The sequence below is a fragment of the Echinops telfairi genome, unplaced genomic scaffold, assembly GCF_000313985.2.
Source record: "Echinops telfairi isolate 266 unplaced genomic scaffold, ASM31398v2 ScPeMD7_7469;HRSCAF=8507_1, whole genome shotgun sequence".
In the NCBI taxonomy this organism is placed as follows: Eukaryota; Metazoa; Chordata; class Mammalia; order Afrosoricida; family Tenrecidae; genus Echinops; species Echinops telfairi.
Window position 1 is genome coordinate 3,658,854 of NW_022111373.1, and position 22,855 is coordinate 3,681,708.

The following is a 22,855-nucleotide window of genomic DNA, read 5'->3' on the forward strand; positions in this document are numbered from 1 at the left end:
TTACCCTCCTTTTTAAAGTTTAACCAAGTTAACTGCAACTGAATTTTTCTTATTTCTTCAGAAATTTCAAATATGCTTAGTAATCTTAAAAGATACAGAGAGGTGAGCTTGATGTTATACATTTTAGAAAGGCCTCGTGTTTAAAAAATTAAGAGCTAGTCAAAGAAGACAATATCCTGAGTGTACGGAATTCAAACAGCATTTGGAAACCAAACCTGTCTTGTTGAGACCTCATTCCAAAAAAGCAGCTACAGGTTCCACCCACTCCCAGTTCAGTTCTCGTCAAAGGAAGGACAGAACTGGGACCGACCAGCAGAACAGACTGGAAGAGGGCGCACACAAACAGGTATTGGCTAGCTACTGGGTTTGGGGGTTTTCTTTGAAGTTTGTATTTTTCCTACTGTTAAAATCCTCAGCATTATCTCAGGCAAACGTATTATTCAAAATGACATGTGGGAGATAATTATTAGATGCAAAAATGTGCTTAAGAGATTCACAGAAAATAGAAACATTTAAAAATCTACCCACGAAACATCAAAGTAACCCCACAAAACACTCCTCACTAGAACACAGACCCATTTAATACAATATGGATAAGTCTTAACCTATAGCTCTGAGCCCCCCCCCACACAATATATACTTCAGTAAGTAAGATGGGGAGGTTTAAGCAACCTAAGCAATCTTTAAATGTTCTCTATGGCCTAGCACTCCCCTTTCTTGAGGGGGGAAAAAGGGTGAACACTAAAGAACACAATTTCTTTTTTATAATTTCAGTTTATTAAGGAAAGGCACACAAACGCAACAAAAGCCAAGTTATATTCAAACGTTACATGGGGCAAAGGCTGTTTGCTTGGTTGGCTCCCTCCAGCATCCTTCTTTGAGTTCTAGCTATACCACCAGTTGCCTGGAGCAGATTCTGAGAACAGAAGTGTGTTCCATCCAGTGTTGTCAAGGCTTTTGAAAGACTGCCGAAGCTTTCTTCTCAGGTGCCTCTGGGTGGGGTCAAACTGCTCCTGCAGTTAGCAGTTCAGCACCTAACTGCAAAGGACACTTATGAACGGCATATATGAGGGGGCTTCAAAATGCGTGTGGAAAAAACAGAATTAAAAGGTAAGAGGATATCTTCCCACACATTTTTGAAACCCCTTCATATATACTACAAAGCTCTAAATGAGCAATTTGTTCTAAGTACTGCCTCCGCCTGCTGACAGCCTTCTGCTATCTACAAGATACGAACTGTATTAAAATGAACTTGCATTAGCCACTGCGACTCATGTCTAAAGGAAACTGACGCACACGTCACAGCTGACCCCCTCCTCACCACTTGACTGATTTCAGTGACAGCAATTTGAAAACTATCTAAAACTGCAGCCACCTCATACTGCTCACTGAAATCCTTTGCTAGGACAACTCATTTGAGTTTCTTAAAACTACCTTTCTAAAACAACAACAAAACCCCCCAAACGACCTAATACAGCCAGTCAATCTGCTGTAAACCCCCTCGCTGAATGCCTGGCTTGAAATCAAAGGCACCTCAAGGAACTGATGTGCTCAGTTGGATTCTTTTCCTTTGAGAGAAGCTTTCATATTTATTCTTTTAGGTTAACATCTCTCATTTTTGTTTTCTACTTTTTCCAGCGGGGCAAACACAGTCACCACTCCCCCTGAATTAGAATGAGCTTGTATTCCCTGTACATGCAACACAGAGTGCGGTAATGATACAGCTAGCCTGTTATTTCACAGAAAGTAAAAGAAAGAAAAACAAAGCTAATTCAAAGAAACAGATAATCAAAGGTTAATGTATCAAGATCAAGCCGTATCAGAAATGCTGTGTCAAAGAAATCAGAAAAAACGTAAGAAATAACAAGTTGCATGTGAATTTTATATGCCAGGCATGATTCTTCATACTTTATTTGTATTACTTTATTTAATCTTCCCACAATCCCACGAAGTAGACTTTTACTTTACAGATCACGCAACTGAGGCACAGAATGGTTAAGCCACTTGCCTAAGCTCGAAGAGTGAAGGAACCGCTGAGGTCGGGCCAGTCCTCTAATGCAGGCAGGCCGGCCCCAGAGCCAGTTCCCCCAGCCTGCTCAACATCAGCCAAACTCCTCTCAATGACAAGATACTGAGACACAGCGAAGGAAACGTCAGGTTAAATTCAAAACCACCCAGACTCTAAGCCCAAATTACTTTTCAAAAGTGAAACCATTTTTAAAGACGAAAAACCACATCAACTCCCTCAGAAGCAGAGAAGAAAAAGATTGATCACTCTGAGCAAAATCTATGCCGAGTGGAAAGGCGTGGTTTGTTCCTTTTCTACAACCAGTCCACAAACGGATGGCACAGCAAGTCCTACACAGTAACTGATAGTAGGGTAAATTCCACTCAGGGAAACAGGTTTAGTCAAAAGAGAGTACAAAAACAAAAGACGTGTTAATCAGGTTTTGAGGTTTATTAAAATAAAGTATTAGCAAACAATATGCAAAAACAAAATGTTTTAAGAGTTATGGCTTTGAAAAGCCCAATATAGTGAAACTAATAACATTTTTTAATAAGTATCAAAAAATATTGGAATTGAAGCACGCTGCTATAATTTCATTTCCTACAACATCAACAGAAGCAGAACAAGTACAAATGCGAAACAGACCTACAGTGCAGCCATTGATTGGTTTGGTCTTTACCATCTGCATAGGAAGTATCTGAGAACATGAGCAGGCATGTACAAACATCCAGTATTTGTGATTACAAATCCAATTTTAATATAAGTGAATTTCAAAATGCAATTTAACCAAACATGTAAAAATTAAATTCACTTGCCCAGCCATTATCTTCAAGAGTTGCTACAGTTAAAAGTCATCATCAAAGACTTTTCATGAATAAATCAAAGTAACTTCATCTCCAATGATGAGACAGAAAAGTTGACCCTGAAAGATTTCGTTCTTGGCAAGGAACCTAGCATTCTTTCGCCCCCCGGCACTAATCCCAGCTAGCAGGAAGAAATCACTGCCCATTAAAGGAAGAAAGTCTTTCCATACCCACGCTACTGTTGCTACGGATCTCTTACCTGTTACTTGAACTCTTTTGAACAGCACCTTCCAATAAGTCCTTAAAGAACAATGGTTGATGATTACTGGAAGAAGTTTAAGTACTGCAATCTCTGAACACGAACTACACACACCTGCCACTGCCACGAACGACATCCGCATTCTCGTCTAGGACCAGATCTTTTTTCACTCTGTGCTATAATTTGGGTGAGAGGATTGGGTCATCTCAACAATTCGCCACTTATCTCACATCAGCCACTACTAGAACGTATTGTGAGATCTTACTAAAATTTTAAAACATTTGAAATTGCTGATGTATGAAACCCCCTCCATTAGTTCTGACAAAACATCCAGTTTAAGAGTCTCATGGCAGTAACTTATGCAAGGGGGCTTCAAAAACTGATGGTATGTGTCAGGATGGCCCAGTGGTCTAAGGTGGTGCCAGACTCAAAAACTTGATGGAAAATTGAATTAAAAGACAATGGATTTTCCCCCCATAAAACATCTTGAAGTCCCTTCATATTTTAGGAGATAATCTCTACAATGAATGATAGAGACTTTATAAACACTAACCTCCTACAATTAGGATGTGCTGTAGTGCAATTGAGTAAACTCCAAGAATTATCCCAAGTTTCTGTCCAGGAGGTAGAAGTCTTTGCTTATATAGAAGAAATGCCTTAGATTCTAACTTTCCACACATGTATCCTTTACGAGAAGAAAAACCTCCCAAGAAAAAATGCTGCTGTTCTGAAATAATGAGACATGGACCCTAAGGGTACCCGCCCAGAGTGAGTGCCCCAGTTAATATCTGAGATCACCTATGAAACACCACTCGGAGAAACGGCCCCCGCCCATGAAAAAGGACCAAAGCCATCTAAAATTACCAGGCTATTATCTTAAGAAACAAAACCAAAAAGCCTTGTTTTATTTATGAGCTCATTGGTCTAATGAGGACCCACAAGCCTACTGGAGAAAGTGAGGCTTTAGTAAGGCAAAGGACGGTTCTGACCCTCGTAAAAGTTATCATGTCCACAATGTAAGTCACCATTGAGGGTGAATACAAAATTTACCCAAAGATTCTTCCTTCCTAAGGAAGTACAAGAGATATGTACAATAAATTTTCAATGGAAAAGGTGCCGATGATTGAAAGTCCTATTAAGTAAATGATTAGAAAAAGTATAAAGGGCCCTAAACTGATATAAAAGTTCTATATTATAGAAGTGCAGCACTTTAATAGGCCTTTCAAAGTTTTCAGAATTATTTGCTATTGATAGGATTTCTTCCTTTTTACTTCACTCTTCCACCAGAACACATGACAGGGGAACTGCTTACCGCAGGCACCCTAGGTGATACATAAACAATTTTTCAGTCAAACCAAAAGTGGGACCTGTGGAAGGTGGAAAGTCTTCAGAGAAGGAAAATGCACACATTTCCCACTGCGAAAGAGCAAAGAAGAGTGGGAAGACTGTTCTCTTGTCAAGACAGGAAACCTGTGAGACCTGGAGAATATGGTAGCCCCGGTGAGTGTGGACTCAACTGTATACAAGTCATGTTAGTCGTAGCTCTGATCTGGACAATATATTTCACAGTCATAATTGTACATCCTAAAAGATGTCTTGCTCTGAAATATTTGGCTTATAGGTTTACCTATCTATAATCTGGACTTTACCACAGAAACCCAGCCAATTTTACTATCATAGTTTTCTTAAACAGTAATAATGAAATGCATAAAGAACTGAAAATGTATTTATATTCTGGTGCATATAGTTGGCATTTTAAAAATCAATGTCTTCCTTAAATTTTCTCTAAAATATATTCTTAGTTCCTGCAGCTCAACACCATGTCCACTATTTTACATTCCAGAACTTCGGCCAGGCAATATGAACTAGACTATAATACAGTATTGTAGAGATCTTAGTCCCATCTACAGCTTGAAACATGCTTTTGTCCAATCATTTTGCTGTCCCTTTATTTCATTACTGAGATACATTTTGATTCTATTTTCCTTTTTTACACTTACCAAACTGGCTGCAATTGTATGATTTCCAAACTGTCTTTTCCGTTAACACACATTATTTTGTACATGCTGTGTAAGGAGGCCAAAGTCCTCATAAATTTGACTGTAAACCATAAACCATTCTGTAGATTAAATAAAAACTTAGTAACACATTTTCTGAAATGGTTTCAGAGGTACTTCTTTTTGCTGTTGGTCAGTATTTCGCTTTTTAAAAAATCCCTGACACGTTTTATTTCCCACCCATGGTTATGCGGGCATTCTCAGTGATTATATGCGCAGCTAAGTTGAATAAGTGTTTATTTAAAATGTAGCAGTGTGGAGTTCTATGTCTTTCTTTTAGAAAATACAACAGGTTTATACATCTTCAGGAAACATTTAAGTGTCAATAGCATCAATACTCCCATTCACAATTCCTTAGTGAAAACAAAGAAAAAGGCAATCACTCAATGTCTTGCTTACTCTATAGACTGTGACCTGAATAATGACTCCAAACAGAATTCATTTCTAATGAACTCAAAGACATCAATAAAAGCAACTGAACAATTTCCACCACTTTGTGCCCAGTGGAGCTGGTAACATGTATCTTTCTTCCCAAAGAGTTTGGCATGGGCCTGGTAAGTAAAATCATGAAAACAGCCATCACTAAGGAAATACTCATCTTGCAGGGGCCAACACAACTCTGGAAGACTGAGAAGGCAGCAGCATGCTAACAGCTATGTTTCAGGTGAATAACGGTAGCAAGCATCCCGTTTAAAGGACTGTCAACTGAAACACGTATGGCACTTCATTGGAAAGAGCGCCATCCACTGGCTGTGCTGTGTAAAATCAATAAATAATGCCACAGAAAACAAAAGGTTATCACATTCTCCTATCCTCAAAAAGGTACTTTTCTTCTCATAAAAAAAAGGGCAAAAAATAGTCTAAGCCGACTAACATTTAGAAACAGAAGATTGGCATGGCTCCATGTACTTTCAAAAGGCATCAAAAAACAAAGCTTCTTTGGATAGGGAAACCAGTTCATTTTCTCAAAATACTGTCTTCATGCTCATGCCTTAAATACATGTCCATTTTAAACTGTTCCTAGAAAAAGTGGTTAAGAGTCCTTTATCCAAAGCCTTTCAGAATGCGTGATCAAATGCCGTTTTCATGTCTGTCCTCTCCAGGATGGTGTTCTGAGAGACTAACGTCCGCACAGGTGCTAACAACTGAGAAAGATAAGTAGGCGTGACCACCGCGAGAACTGTATGCAGTCTTTGATAGATGGATGTTTGAAAATCAGCTAAGCCAACTACCACTGCTGATTCACGGACGTATCAGGTCCGAAGCCTGATCCTTGGAGGCCCACTGAAGAGCCTCCTCTGGCTGCTGTGCGTGTCCTTCCACGGTAGGCTGATGGCAGGCAGGGCAGTGAGGTTAAACACATGTTCCTCAACATCAACAGCATCCATAAAACAAAGGCACCTTAAGTTGGAGCTACAGAATAACAGTCATATAATCTAGGTTGAAAATTAAAATCACAAAAACAAAAAGCAAAAGCTAGAAAAAGCCTAATTTCCTACAAATATCCTCTACAAATGGCAGTGTTTCGTAATACAAAAGGGATATCAAGGAGTTAAGGACAAGCATCGACATCCAAGTCACTTGAGTGTGTTTCACCAAAGGTTATGCTAAAAACTGTAACCCATAAAAGTGCAAAAGAAAAGATGAATACATATCAAAATTAAAGAGTTCCTGCAACATGGGCCCGAAGCAGCCACTGTAGCTGAATAAGGCTGTGCATGCACTGTCACTAGCTCTAAAATAGTATTTCGGGCAGAATCTGAGTAAATGACATATACGAGAGCTCAGTTGTTTGCAACAATTTTCTGGGGGGGGGGGGGGGTTTGTTTGTTTTTTGTAAAAAAGGGAAATGTTTTACAAAGGCTATACTGAGTGAACTCTCTTTCCACTGAGAAACATGGAACTGTGTTTAAAGTTAACCCACTGCTGTGCTGAACACCACACTCCCTAGTGTGCTTAGTGTCCAACAATAAATGAGACTTTTTCAAAGTTGGTGGTACAGAGAAGCTACTAAAAATATAGCTTCTGGAGGATAAAAATATAGCTTCTGGAGGATAAAAAGTAGGAGGGAAGACTTACTTTTCACTGGATAGCTTTGTATACTATTATGATTTTTCGCCATGTGACATATTATTACCTTGAAAAAAATTTAACACATTAAAAAAATGTATGGGTCAAAAAGGTAAAAACATTCCAGTTTAAGACCAATGTCAAACTTCTGAGTTGGGATATGATACTTACTTTGCATTTTTTCATAACACTTTTGAAAGCCAATCACATGACTATGAATACAAACCAATGTAGATCACAAAATACAAAGGTATTGGTCACAATTACATAGGAAAAAAGTATACTGTAATATGTTTTCCATGTAAGCTCACAGTTCTGAAAGTTTCTCTAAGATTAAACAAGTCCACTAATCATACGATTAAAGAGAATATTTCTGCACTATGAAACTGAAGATATGGGGTTTAGAGGGGAGCCCATCTGAGTAAGGACTTTATCCAACCACTGAAGAGGCCCATGAAGATGAATCTCAATCCAACACGGGGTGCTGGTAACATCCTGCCGGTGATATTCTGCTCCCCAGCCCTACAAAAGGAAAAAAATGTTACAGCAAACCTCTCTTCAAACTGTCAAGCAGTCTACATAGATTTTACCATAACAGCAAAAGAACTGAACTTAATACTAGAAATGTGAAGGGGATTTAAAAAGTACATGGAAACATTCCACTATCTTTAATTCCATTTTTCACCCAACTCTTTGAAGATATCTTACGCACAGAATGTATTTAATGCAAATAACTACCACAAACTAATCTTAGAATTCATCTTAGAAGTAAAAGCAATGCAATCCCTACATTATTCAGAGATGTTGTTCGTTTTGCTTTATTTTTTTAAGTAATGCTTAATCTCTTGAAGAGAAACCATTGGGGCCAAACTGGTTTCAGAATTCTTGTTGACTAATTAAAATCAATAAAGAGCTTCATGGAAGTTCAAACACTAAGAAGAGACTGTGAAGGAAGGGATAGGCGGTCCACTTCAGAGGAATTAACCTTCGGGACAGCATCAAAACAGGGTCCACCACAGAAAACCTCCAGAACAGAAGCAGAACGTGATCAGGGATAGCGCCACAGGTGAGCCCCTCAGGCTATAAGGCACTCAAACTATGACTAAGAGCTGTCTTCTATAAACAGAATCGACCATAATGATGAAGATGGAGTAAAGTCTTTGGGACCTCCCTTTGCTGATGGGGCACCACTGAAAGTGAGACAAAAAAGCTGCAAAAATTCTAATAATTAGAACTTGGAATGTATGAACTATGGAAATATAGAAAAATTCGAAGTTGTAAAAATGAAGCTGAACACAGACAGACTGGTATGCAAGGCATGAGTGAGTGAGCTGAAATGGACTTGTATTGGCCACGTCGAATTAGAACATCATAGTTCACTCTGCCAGGAACCATAGTCAAGAGGAATGGGGTTGCATTCCTCAAAAGCCACTTCATTATCTAACTTAAAAAGTAAAATACGGTGATAAAAGTATTATCTATCCTTATTGAAGGAAATCTGATCAATACAACTATTACTCAAATTTATGCACCAGACACTAAAACTAGTGATAAAGAAATTCAAGAAGTTCACCAACCCCTTCAGTCTAAACTGATCAAACATGCAATCAAAATGTATTAATAACTACTGGCAAATGGAATGTAAAAATTGGAGACAGAGGAAGGATTAGTAATTGGCAAACATGGTCTTGGTGTTAAATATGAACGTGAAAAATCATATAATTCAATTATGTAAGAACAAAAACTTGTTCATGATAAATACCTTTTGTCAACAACACAAACAGCACCTGCATACATGGGCTTCTCCAAATGAAATACATAGAAGCCAAATTGATTAATTTGTGGGAAAAGACAATGGAGATGTTCAATATGAGCGTCTAAAACTAGGCCAATGGATGACTGTGGAACAGACCACCAATCGCTCATACATAAGTTCAGGTTAAAGCTGAAAAAAAATATTAACAAGCCCACAAGTGCCAAAAGACAACCTTGAGTCTATCCCATCTGAATTCTGAGAACATCTCAAGAACAAATTTGACGCCTTGAACATTAATGAAAGAAGATCTAATGAGCTGTAGGAGGACATCAAGAACATCACTGATGAAGAAAGCAAGTCATTAAAAAGAAAGAAAGATCAAAGTGGATCTCCAAAGAGACTCTGAAACTTGCTTTTAATTATAGAGTAAGGGAAATATTTTAAAAAATGAAGTCAAAGAGTAGAACAGAAAATGTAAAGAGAAGTTCTGGATGACAAAGTAAAGTATAAATAGATGTGCAAAGACCTAGCGTTAGGAAACAAAAAGGAAGACCATGCTCAGCATATGTTAAACTGCAGGAACTCAAGAGAAAAAAAGAAAAATCCAAGTCTCAAGTTGCAATAATGAAAGATTCTATGGGCAAAATATTGAATGATTCAAGAAGCATCGAAAGAAGATGTAAAGAATGCACAGAGTTACTACACCAAAAAGAACTAGTCGACATTCCATTTTAGGAGGTATTTATTTAATTTTTCTCCTCCAGCACCATCCACAGGATGCAGTTATTTTATTTTGTTGTTGTTTTCATGATTAAAGGGGTTATTTTTATTTTTTAAAATTCTTTTATTTTATTTTTTTCCCCTCTCAATGTTATTTTTTTTAATCATTTTATTAGGGGCTCATACAACTCTTATCACAATCCATACACACATCAATTGTGTCAAGCACATTTGTACATTCATTGCCCTCATTCTCAAAACATCTGCTCTCCACCTAAGCCCCGGCATCAGCTCCATGAGGCAGTTATTTTAGAAGAATATTCCATGTGCCAATGGTACTGAAGGAAGAATTTTAAGATGTAGTGAAAGCAGTAGCCAATAACAAGGTTCCAGGAATTGATGGAGTACCAATGGAAATGCTTCGACAGGCTGATGGAACCACTGGAAGTACTTATTTATGCCAGGAAATTTGGAAAACAGCTATCTGGCCAATTGACTGGAAGAGATCCACATTTGTACCCTTTCCAAAGACAGGTGATGCAACAGAATGCTCAAATTATACAACAATATTATCTTTAACATATGTACATAAAAGTGTGTTTAAGATCATCTAACAATGACTGTAGCAGTATATTGACAGGGAGCTACTAGAGGCTCAAACTGGATTCAGAAGAGGACACGTGACAAGAAATATGAGGAAAAGGGATATCACTGCATCTGATAGTTGCTCTTCTTTGGTTAACTTCTTAAGGACCATGTGGATACAATGTGAACCAAAAGACCTCTCTGCCATCAAGTCAGTTCTGACTCAGCGCCTCCCTGGGAGACAGACCAGGACTACCCTGGTGGGCTTCCAGACTGCAGTCTTCACAGGAGCAGAAAGCCCCATCTTTCTTCCAAGTCATTTTGAACTAACTGAACGAGCTCAAATTTGTTCAGGCGAACAGCCCAAGGCATAGCCCACTGCACCACCAGCACTCCTTTCGAGAGGTGCCTAAAGACAGCACCAAAATTCTATCCCAAGTCCGTTCATGAGCCATCATCTTTGGAATAACCAAGCCAAAGAAGCAAAAACAAATGAAAGGATGGCTTTGAAGGTTTCTTTCAACTTCGCAAACCCTGAATAAAGCAGCTTAGACACAAGTAAAATCATTCTGGTGTTAAAAAAAATTCTTTCACTTACTTTAATGGAATCTAATAGCAACTGAAACAGTTGAGGCTAAGGAATTCAAAATACAATTCACATATTAAATGTTTTCTAGCAATTTCATCTTTTGTCCAAACTCCTCAGCCTCACTGAATAGTCAATATTAATAACACACATTTTATAGTATGTGGACTATAAATGACATCTGAGAACTATCATGTGGCTGGTTACAAAATCAAGAACTTCATTAAAATATTAAATTGGGTCAAAAGCGATTATCATCATTCATTTAGCAAAGAATTTCTTTTTCATTATAACATACAGAAATAGACACAGTGGCACAGATGAAGTTATAGATCATAATCTACTCACCTTGACAAAACTCATTCGGATGGTACACATTTTGGTGAGCTCATAGACGGCCTCAAACCCATGGTTGACAGACTGAGCCAGAAGCTGGGCAAATTCCTGGTTGTTAAAAATTTTGAGACTGCAGCTGCTGGGAATCTTACAGACAGTAGTGGGATGAAATCCATGATGAAAGTTACAGTTCCTACTCTGTACAAATATGCTGCTGTCACTGAGGCATTCTGCATACACCTCCCCACCAACATAGTACAGATGAACACCTTAAAAAAGGCAGGCATAAGGAGATTCAGTTTAATAAAGCACATGAGAAGCAACGGAGACAATTCACCAATCCACAGGCACACCCACACCAATCTTTAGATAAAAGCCACCACTAGATGGCCTTCAGGGACAACTATAAACAAGGTTAATATCTGCATAAAAGTGAACCACGCCTTGGCAGCACATCACGTGGTGAAATTTCAGATCTTTTTTCCTCCTAGTCTAACAATTATTTGTCATCCCTATGAAAGGAAGCAGCATCCGACAAAAACAAAAGAGTAGCCTTTGTAAAAAGGCCTATCACAGGAACATCTGGTGTCAGTAATTCAAAACCAAACTTATCGAATCAATGGCAACTGATATAAATATTTGTTTAGCAGTTACAAAAGTTTATAAGAATTTTAAAAGCCCTACATATAACATAGGTTGTTTCAGGTCACATAAATAGTCTTTGTATGGCAGGTTTATTTTATTTTCATTAACATTTCTTAAAATTTTTAAATATGTTATGCAACTATAATCTCAATATTAAAACTCAAAGTATATTGCTAAAGATAAAGTCACCAAGTGTTTTCCCAACATATCCATGCTCCTGTCTCCTCAAATTGCCTGTTCTCTCTCAGAGCTAACATTCTTCTCAGAGCTAACAAGTGCTATCTACCGGTTTGGTGTGTACCATTTTAAGATTTTAAACGTGCATTTAGGTTATGTGTGTGCGTGTATATATGTATGTATGTATACTCCTATAGAACGTTTTTATATGCCTGTGTATATGGGAGAGGCATGGAATGATACACTATTAATCTGAGCTTCCACTTTAAAATATACATATATATACATTACGATTCATAATGTAAATATCTGATATTAGGATGTATTACTATATTAGGGAGCTTCAAAAGCTACGGAAAAAAGTTCCATTATCTTTTAATTACCCCTTTCCATGAGCTTTTTGAAGCTTTCTTTTATACATGTTCTAAGTATTGAGTATAATTCTAGTTAAGAGTGTAACATAATTTATTTAAGTATCTCCCAACAGACACTTAGAATGTTCCCTGTGTTTTACTACTACAGTCAGTGCTACAAGGACTTCCTTACACCTCTGTACACCGGAGAAGCACAGACGTGCATAAGATTGTGGCATTACAAGCTGCTTTACTTATGGGCAAATAAAAATTTGTGGAAAGAAGGGTTTGAGAACTGGATATTTTAAATTGTGTGTGCGCGCGCGCGGCGCGCGTGTGTGTGTGTGTGTGTGTGTGTGTGTAATCAATACACAAAAGTGAGGCATTCTATCTTTTAAAAAAAGTAAGTTAGCAAGTTGGCAGTAAAGTAAAATAATGGAACCTTTGTTTTCAACTAATTTGGAGTCAAAATGTTTTCCTTTATCTCTTCTATAAAAAAAAAAACACGACCCTACTACAATTACAGCTACTTAACCTTTTGTTCCTAAGCTGAACCGCAAGTCAAAAAAGCAAAACACAGCATGTGATAAAAACAAAACTTCTTCAAAGACAATTACAACACTCAATTTGGGATTATTTTCCTTCCTGACCACTTAATGCGTGAGTCTTTTTCACTTATAAATAGCATTTTCTTATCTGAACGTACAAGGAATGGAGAGTAGCAACAAAGCTACTGGAGCCTTACAGTCTCTTCAAACTAGATTTCCTAGCTGTAACTCTGCTCACCCAACATTTTGGAAATTCTTACAAGTCATTCCAACCCAAACCACTCCACAAATGCTCTAATTTGACAACTCAAATCCTTCATTAGTATGTTTTCATTCGACAAATGATACTGTTGTTTCATGCCATCAGTCAATTCTGACTGACAAACGCTCTAGATACTTATGTACTTATGAGGTATGCTCTTTTCTAGTTGTGAGCACATAGCAGCCAGAAAGGCACATTCCTACTCTTACAAAAGCTTATATCCCTGTGTGAGTGACAGTCAACAGTGGACAAAGACTATGTCTCTGGCTTCCGGTCTCCTCCTCCGCACTAGGAGAAAACGAAGCAGGATAAGGAAAGGGGAGAGACGACCTGATCACTACTTCCTGCACACCTGTCACTTGAGGGCAGAGCATGCCTTAGGAGTCTCTGCACGCTCCTGCTGTCTTACAAGATGCACGGTGCAGAGCAAGCACAATAAATGAACTCAACTGAATGTAAGGAACCTCAAGATTACCTTTTCCAATATGTCTCCTAGTGTTTTCAATTGTAGAATTACGGTTAACATTTGACAATAATCCCAAGCAGAATCGACTTTTGTTATTTGAAGGATCTGTGAATCCATCCACTAATACACTAGTAGAAGATGCATGAAAAGCTTCGCCAACACGATTGTTTAACTCATAGTAGACAATTGAACACCAATGTTTGGGCTCTTCGTAGGCAACAGGCTGAACATCTGTGAAAAAATCAAAGCGAGAAATATTCCAATGAACGATATCAGGAAATTCAGGTGAAAAAGCAACTGTATTGTTTCTCGACATCTCATTGTCCTTCCAGGCGGTGTATATACATATTTTTAAAGCAAGCACCATAAATAGGCTTGAAGTTACTGATTTAAAATTTATCAAAGCTTGTTTAAGCAGCCTGAAAGATTTAACCATACCAGTATCAATGAAATTATTCTAAACAAAAATCTGGAAACACTACACGAACATAATCTTTGAATAAAAAGTACTATACATGTAAATGTTATGTGCTATGGAACAAGATTTAAGCATAACATAAACACTGGTCAAACTCTTACTGGTACCACAGTCAAGAATTCACCATGAACACCCCGGGTGAAAAGGAACACAGAAGTGCTCCATCCTGTGCTAGCAAGTCTTTCCCTGACCTGAGCTCCCTCACAGGGTCAAGGACTCTCAACTTCTCTCAGTTCTGTTCATGCAACTGCAAAGAAGGCAGCTGTGGAGAAAAAACAAAACTAATACGGATCCAAAGAACTGTCCTAAGAGTTCAGATTCCTAAGACATCTATATATAACATATAAGACAAGAAGAAGGCCATACGCAAATACAAATAAAAAATGAGTGATAGCAAATTAAAAGAATTAGGTTGGGAAGGCTGGAGTCAAACATCAAAGTATGATGACAATGACAGGTTTTTCATAAATGGCCTTTGCTAAAGAGGAGTACACCTAGAGTGGAGAGAAAGAAATATTTATTTTCACAGATTACATGATCCTGTAAGTACAAAATCCTAAAGAATCCACCACATATTTACATAAAAAGCCCCACTCTGCTAGAATAGCTGACATCAGCAAGGTCACTAGTTACAAGATCACCACGCAAAAACCAGCTATATTTCTCTATGCTAACAAAGAACCCAAAAAAGAGATTAAAAGACAATTCCATCAAAACTACAATGAGATATGACCTGATTCCCATTAGAATAGCAATCATGACAAATAACAACAAGTACAGGTGAAACTGTGAAGGCACTGGAACCCCATCTCCTGCTGGCAGGCATGGAAAATGGCCCCGCAACAGTGGGAAAGTCTGGCAGTTCCTCAAAAAGGTGATCATGGCAATGTAAGATATGGGAAAAATAATCTATAACTCATCAAGGGTTTGTGAGGGAGGGCGTCAAACATCAAAGGTTGATGGGAGGGAGGGGGAAAAACGGGGAGCTGATTATCAGGGGTTCAAGTGGAAAGAGAATGCTTTGAAAACGATGATGACAGCATATGTGCAAATGTGCTTGACACACTGGAGGAATGTATGGATTGTGATAAGCGATGTAAGAGCCCCCAATAAAAGTATTTAAAGGGGGGGGGTACAAAAAATAGTTTATTATTTCATACAGCTAATACTTAAACATGAACAAAAAGTAACACACAAAACTAGATTGTTATGAGTTTTAAAACATTAATGAAGAAATATTAAATAATACCTGACAAAACCCAATAAAACTGTTATTTAAGATTAAAAAAATTTTAAGTTGATCATGGAATTACCAACAACCCACCCCTCCCAATCCTAGGAAAATACCCAAACTGAGAGCTGACAACTGCACACCAATACTCACTGCCACTCTTTTCCTACAGTCCAAAATGAAAACAACTGAAATGTGCGTGCATCCACAGCTGACTGTACAAACAAAATGTGGTATATACACGTGTTAAGTATTTCTCAAACATTAAGAAAAATTAAGTTTGAGTGCATGCATCAACACAGATAAATCTTGAAAACAGTGAAACCTTCTTTCACTGAGTGAAAGAAGTCACTCAGTGTAAGGAATACTGTATGATCTCACTTACATGAAATATGTAAATACATAGAAACCAAAGATTATCCATGTGTCCCAGGGGTGGGAAGGAGGAGGAAAGAGTGGTCCTCTTTGGGGGATATGAATTTTATGCTGACAGAATAACTTAGGCGAAAGATGAAAACAGCAATGGGGGCACTATATAAAAAATGTCATTAATTAATTGAACTGTAAATGTGGAGGTGGTTATATTTGTGATTATTTTGGTGTATATGTTTTTACCACATACAAGCACACAAATCATTAATTTAGGGATAAATTTAAGAAGAGATGTCTAAGATTTATAAATAGAAAACAGAGAATACAGTTCCATGCATTGGAAGATTTAGTATTATGAAGGCAGCAAATCTCAAGATGAAGTAGAAAAGCAATGTGATCTCTATCAAATTCCAAGTACAGTTTTTGGCTTGTTTTTTTTTTGGTAGAAACTAACAAAATGATACTGAAATTATGTTAGCATAAAAAGAAAAAGAACCAAAGTTGGTGAGCCAACACTTTCCATTTTGAAAACTTCCTAAAAGCTTTTTAGTAATCAAGATGATGAAATGATAAAAAAAAATATGAGATGACAGTGCTAAGAATATGTCTATATAGATTAACAGAACAAACTTAGTCCTAAAATAAACCCTTACATTTATGGTCAACTACATCCTGATAGAGATGCCAAGACAATTCAATAAAAAGGTATCCTTTTTAAACAAATGTTGTTGGAATCAAATAAATATATGCAAAAATATAGATTTTTAAACCCCTAACACATACCATATATAAACATTAACTCAAAATGGAAGAGCCTAAAGTATAAACCTCACAGATTATTACACAGGAAAAAAATATTCATGACCTTGAGATATGCAGATTCTTTACATGTAACACCAAAAGCCTGATCCAGGAAAAAAAAGGATTAAAATGACTTCATCAACATTAAGACATTTGTGTTCCAAAGGTCACAATATAGAAAATGAGATAAGCCAAAGAGTAAGAAAATATTTACAAATCCTGTGTCTGATAAAGGATTTGTATCCAAAACATAAAGACTCCTGGGTAGCCCAAGCAGTTGTGTCTGCCTTCACCAAACTGAGGAGGAGCCCTGGTCAACCCAATAGGATGAAGCAGCCAGCTGCTAACCAAGGAGTCAACGGTTCGAAAAAGGGCTTCAAACCGCTTCAAAGGGGTTCAATGTCGGCTGACGAAATCAAAAGCAGTGTAAATGTTGCACAGCAACCCAATGTCTTCTGTGTTGAGTTGACCTCAATAGGAAACACACTTTCACAGCAGGGTGGTAGACTACCATGTCTGAGAGGCGCAACGCTGCCCCTTTCTTCAGGTCAAAATCTGGCGTGCATGAGATTTTGGTTCTGGCATGCTGCCTTTCTGTCGGCCAGCACGGCCGATTCGGAACTGGTTTCAAGCCCTGGTTTGCACTGCACCAACAGCTCCACAGATGTAGTGACAGGATTCCACACAGGCTAGACAACCTTTGGGCAGTTCTACTCTGACCCAGTTTATTACAATGAGTCACTTAACTTGGTAGCCACAATAACAACAAAACCACCCAGCGACACCGTGGTGGAATTGCCTGGCAATATTCTTCCACAGAGATTACCGCCAAGAAAACCCTACGAACACTTCTACCTGTCATCTATGGAGTCATTGTGATTGCAACGACTTGATGTCAACAAGTTTATCCAAAATACATAAACAAAAACTCTGACTACTAAGAAGCCAACAAACAACCTAGTTAGAAAAGAGGCAAAGGTCACCGAATCATACATGTAAACTTCTTGAATTGGTTTGTGTTCTGCTGTATACATTCAACAATAAAAATAAAAAGGGCAAAATTTTCAATAGACACTTACCAAAGAGACATTAACACCTAATAAGCATATATAAAAAGAAGCCCATCATCATTATTCATTATTCACTGTGGTAAATTAAAAGCACAAGGGGATAGCACTTTACACTTACTAGAATCAAAAAGACAGACAACAGAAACTATTCAGAAGATGTGGAGAAACTAGAAATCTTAAATAAAATGGAAATCTTATATAAAATGGTGCAGTCAATGGGGAACACAACTGGCCATTTTTCATAAACATAAACTCACAAATATGACTGTAATTCACTCCTAGGCATTTACCTAAGAAAAATAATAGTGTCGTCCTCCACACTTACACACAGTATTCCTAACATTCTGCAGAATAGCAATGAAAATTAATATTCCCATCACGTGGTGAATGGATCCATAAAACGCAGTAAATCTCTACAATGAGATACTCAAACTCACTGCCATCGAGTCAATGCTGACTCACAGAGGCCCTTACCCTGCTCAGCAACAAAAAGGAACAAACTATTCATACATGCTACAACATGCACGAACTCTGAAATCATATGCTAGGTGAAAGACGTCATCTGCTAACGACTACACAATATATGATTCTATTTATGATGAAGTGTTCATGAAAAACAAGTCCATAGGCATTGTGGTGATGGTGAAAACTATAGATTCACTAAAAATCACTGAAATGCATTCTAAGTGGTGTTATATGGTATATAAATATTTCAATAAAACTCTATTTTAAACCAACCAACCAAACACCAAACTTATTGCCAGTGAGTCAATGCTAATTCAAACCGTAGTTTTCCGATACTGTAACTCTTTCCGGAGTAGCAAGCCCAGTTTTTGTCCCACAGAGTGGCTGCTGGTTTCAAGCTACCAACCATGTGGATCGCAGCCCAACGCATAACCAATACACCACCAGTGCACCTATATTTTAAATGTGGCACCCAAAAAAGTTTAAGAAAATGAAATATGATGAGCACTCTCTTACCCCTGCTGGATATACTGGGCATTATCTGAGGAATCATATTATTGCTTGTATCCATGGGCTGGGAATTATCTGGACCCAACTGATCATCAGGTGGCATATAGGCTGGAGGAGGTGTATCAGCTAAGAGAAAGAAAAGGAGACAAGTCAGAGTCCCCAAGAAATAGTTAAACTGTCCATTCAACTCAGGCGATGACTCTAAAGACACAAAAAGATTCCGAAGATGATCAGCAGGGCTTATTCTTGAACATCACACACACATTTTCTCAAACACTGTAAGATGGTATGCCAGGACAAGGGAAGAAAGACAGACAACATATCTAGAATCTACTGAAAATCTACTATAAGCCAGCATTTATTTATCTAGCACCCTGGTCATCCAGTGCACTAGAATCAGTGCTAAAACAGATTTCAAGGTTTCAAATCCTGCCTTTATTTATTTAGAATCTTATGCTTAAGATAAACTGCTGCTAGTGCAAATCAACTGGAAGGGCACAGATGATCCTTGTTAGGGTATATTATCTACAGGGACCCTTTTAAATAACAGATCACCACACACTGTGTATCCATGTCATTTGAAACTAAAATAAAACCATGGCCCTTTACCCTTGCTACCAATGCTGGCAGCATTTGTCTAATTCTTTCACAACCTCCAAAATTGGCTGCTGTATATTTATTATCAATTCTCTTAAAAAACTAAATGCTAACCAGATAATTCTTGGAATTCAAACATTTGTTGAAAATCTTTGCCAAAGCTCCAACTATACTTCTTTCTCTCAAAAACTACAAAACACTGAATATAATCAGGTTTGTACACATGTGTACAAAGGTCATAATCTACACTGAATCTGTTTTTGGACAAATTCTTATTAATAAGGGAAATAGTTGCTATTTAATTCCACCTAAAAAACACCAATTGCTATTTTGTTGCAGTAGAGAAATCACAAAGAATATACATGACTGCGTTCGACAGATATTAGGCATTCAAATATTTATCAACAGAGTACACAATAATGTGTACATAGATGACAGGCCATTAACAAAATTCTGAAACTATATACAATCTACTTGTTATTGAACTAATCTTCCAGAAAAATCAGTTCATTAGTTTTAAAATTAAAGATTAATGAAGTTCACTTTAAACTTCCAAAGTTTAAAGTGATTTGAAAAGGAATGTAATAAACTTGAATAGCAGTGTAATAAAATGGAAAGAGTACAGACTTTAGGAGAGTCACACAAAGTGGGTCTGATCCCCTTATCTGTGAGACTTTAGGCCAGTGGTTCTCAACCTTCCTAATGCCACAATCCTTTAATACATTTCCTCATGTTGTGATGACCCCCCTACCATAAAATTATTTCCGTTGCTAGTTCATAACTGTAATTTTGCTACTGTTATGAATCATAATGTAAATATCTGATATTAGGATGTATTAGGCAGCCTCTGTGAAAAGTCACGACCCACAGGTTGAGAACCATATTCAACCTGTGGGTTTCGACCCCTTTGGGGGTCGAACAACACTTTCCCAGGGGTAGCCCATTTCATATGAAGTAGCAACGAAAATAACTGTATGGTTGGGGGAGGGGGGGAGGTCACCACAACATGAGGAACTGAATTAAAGGGTTGCGGCATTAGCAAGGTTGAGAGCCACTGGGGTAAGTACTTTAAACCTCAGAGTTAATGTTAATTTCTTTTTCCATGGGTAAAACATGAATATCAATCTATCTCACATAACTGTTCTGAATATTAATGTTGTACTAGCTTTCATCACAGAATCAGTTACACAGTGCCAAAACCCAAAAAACTAAGCCCACTGCCACTGAGTCAACTCTGACTCAAAGCTCCTCAGTACCGCCTCGATGGCACTGAGGCTTGTGTGTAAATCTTTCCTGGAGCAGACAGCCTATCTTTCTCCCCCGGAGCAGTTGGTAGAGTTGAACCACAGACCTTGCAGTTAACAGTCCAATGTTTACCCAGTAACAGCACCAGGGCTCCTTCAGGCACGCAACAGTGTTGTTGTTGTTGTTAGCTGCCACCAGGTCAATCACAATTCGTGACGACCCCAAGTGTACAGCCTACAACTGCACCATGGGCTCTGAGCTTTTGGAAGCGCAGCACCAGGCCAATCTTCCAGAGTCCCTCCCCTTGGGCAGATTCGAATCATCAACCATTCAGCTAGTAAACAGTCATAAGCTTATCTATTTGAGCTACTTGATATCTTATGTTTACCCCACCCCAAAACATCTTTAAGTTAAATGTGGCCAGTAAGAATTTTTTTTTTTAACATATACCCTAGTCAAATGGTACTTAGCAAAATAAAATCTAACAAATGAACGAAAGTAACAGAGTTAGGAATAGCTAGCTCTTGACATACATGAATTCACCTAAGGGACTTGAAGTAAGCAAGCAACTGCTAACACTGGGGGATGATTTGCGGGGGACCAAATAACTCTTACCTGGAAGCTGAAATGGACTTCCTGGTCCAGAACTTGCAGGTGAGTTGGGATACGTGCTGCTAGCAGGGGAGGGGGGATAAGGGCTGTTTGGCGATAAGGGAAAAGGAGTGTTGTTGGGCTGGTGGAACGAGTCTGGAAACGTGGCGTTTTGTGGCATGTGCGGTTCATTGTGGCTCAGGTTCCTAAACTGAACCAGAAGGCTGTGCTGTGGATTGAATTCATTATGACGAGGCACTAATACTGGAGGTAAGACTGAAAGACAAAAATTAAAAAGCCAGCAGTCAGGAATGCCTAGCGCACATAACTAAACACATTAACATGATGGTGGTGGAGAGGGTAGAACAGATTGTTAATCAATTCAGCAACACAATTTACTTTTTAAAAAGAGTTGTTTTGTAGACCCATGACTTTATATTTACATAATAACTGAATCACAAATTCTCTAAGCTTTCAATGTACCCAAAAGGTATAAATAACTTAAGTCTATCAACAAGTGATCAAATAAACAAAATATGGTAAATAAATGGGCTTAAGAAAATTCAAGGAAAAATGGAAAATGGATTTTTTCCACAAAGCTTTTGAAGTCCCTTATGTGTATAAAATTGAACATTATTCAGTCTTAAAAACATTATACTGAAACAAATATGATATAAAAGGGTAAATATTAGATGCAATTACATACAAGAGGCACATATAAAGAGATGAAAGTTCATTAACAATTACCAGGGTTAAGGAAAAGAATGCAATGGGAAAAAACTGTTTCTGCTTGCGGTGATGGAAACTTTTGGAAATAGTGGAGATCGATGCCCAATATGGCAAATGCAATTAATATCACTGAATTGCACACTTTGGATTAAAGTAGCAAATGTTTTGTAATGTTTTACTATATAATATTTAAATACAAAAAGATCCCTGTCACTGAGGTGATTCTCATAGTGATCCTATAAGACATGCGGGGTAGAATTGCCTCTGTGATTTCCAAGACTATCATTCTTTATAGGAGTAGAAAGTCTCATCTTTCTCCCACAGAGGAGCTGGTTGTTTTGAACTACTGACCTGGTGGTTAGCATGTCCACCTCATAACTTACTAAACCACCAGGGCTCCTTAAAATTTAAATACACACAAAAAAACATTTCTAAGCATTTAGTCTGGGGGTGGAAAATCCATAAAAGACACTGCTCCTGTTCTAAGAGATAAGGCATATTATAACAATAGTCAAACAAAGGAAATTTAATGCAACGGAAGTTCAACAGAGGTGAGTGCTCTCTACCAACATCTGACTGACCTTAAAGAACTGGGGTGATTCCTCACAGGAGTGGAAAGCCAAGGGAGGGAGGAGGAAGAGGGAGACTGTCAGTACTACAGGAAGAGGAGATATGAACAGATCCTCAAGGGGCTGAGTACTGAACAAGGACAGACTAGACGACGTTATGATCAGATGGGTGGATGCCTCCTCATTTCCTCTTTTTAAGTCTGAGACATCTCATATTTTATGGTCCTCCATCAGGTTTTCCCAACTGAAACTAGTGATGTCGCATGCAATGCTTCCACTGACCACAATGAAAATACATAAAGTCTACATAATTTAAAGAGTTGGATTTTTTAAAAAATCATTTTATTGGGGCTCATACAACCCTTATCACAATCCACACATACATCAATTGTGTAAAGCACACTTATACATTCGCTGCCCTCATCATTCTCAAAATTCACTTTTCGCTTGGGTTCCTGTAATCAGTTCCTCATTTTCCTTTTTTCCCTCCCCCTCCTTCCCTGCTCCCCGCTCCCTCATGAACCCTTAATAATTTATAAATTATTATTTTATCTTGTCTTACACTG

At 38.0% G+C, this 22,855-nt stretch overlaps 1 protein-coding gene across 1 annotated transcript in view; it reads right to left on the reverse strand.

Moving 5' to 3' along the window:
* Positions 1-2,443: 2,443 nt before the first annotated feature.
* The window catches only part of SMAD5 (SMAD family member 5), a 36,317-nt gene continuing 15,905 nt past the window's right edge, over positions 2,444-22,855 (reverse strand). The window contains exons 3-7 of the mRNA XM_013005714.2: positions 21,016-21,267; positions 18,565-18,684; positions 13,641-13,862; positions 11,193-11,449; positions 2,444-7,719 (exon numbers count right to left, since the gene is read on the reverse strand). Coding sequence (XP_012861168.2) covers positions 7,576-7,719; positions 11,193-11,449; positions 13,641-13,862; positions 18,565-18,684; positions 21,016-21,267 — 995 coding nt within the window. The 3' untranslated portion in view covers positions 2,444-7,575. The remainder of the gene's footprint in view (positions 7,720-11,192; positions 11,450-13,640; positions 13,863-18,564; positions 18,685-21,015; positions 21,268-22,855) is intronic.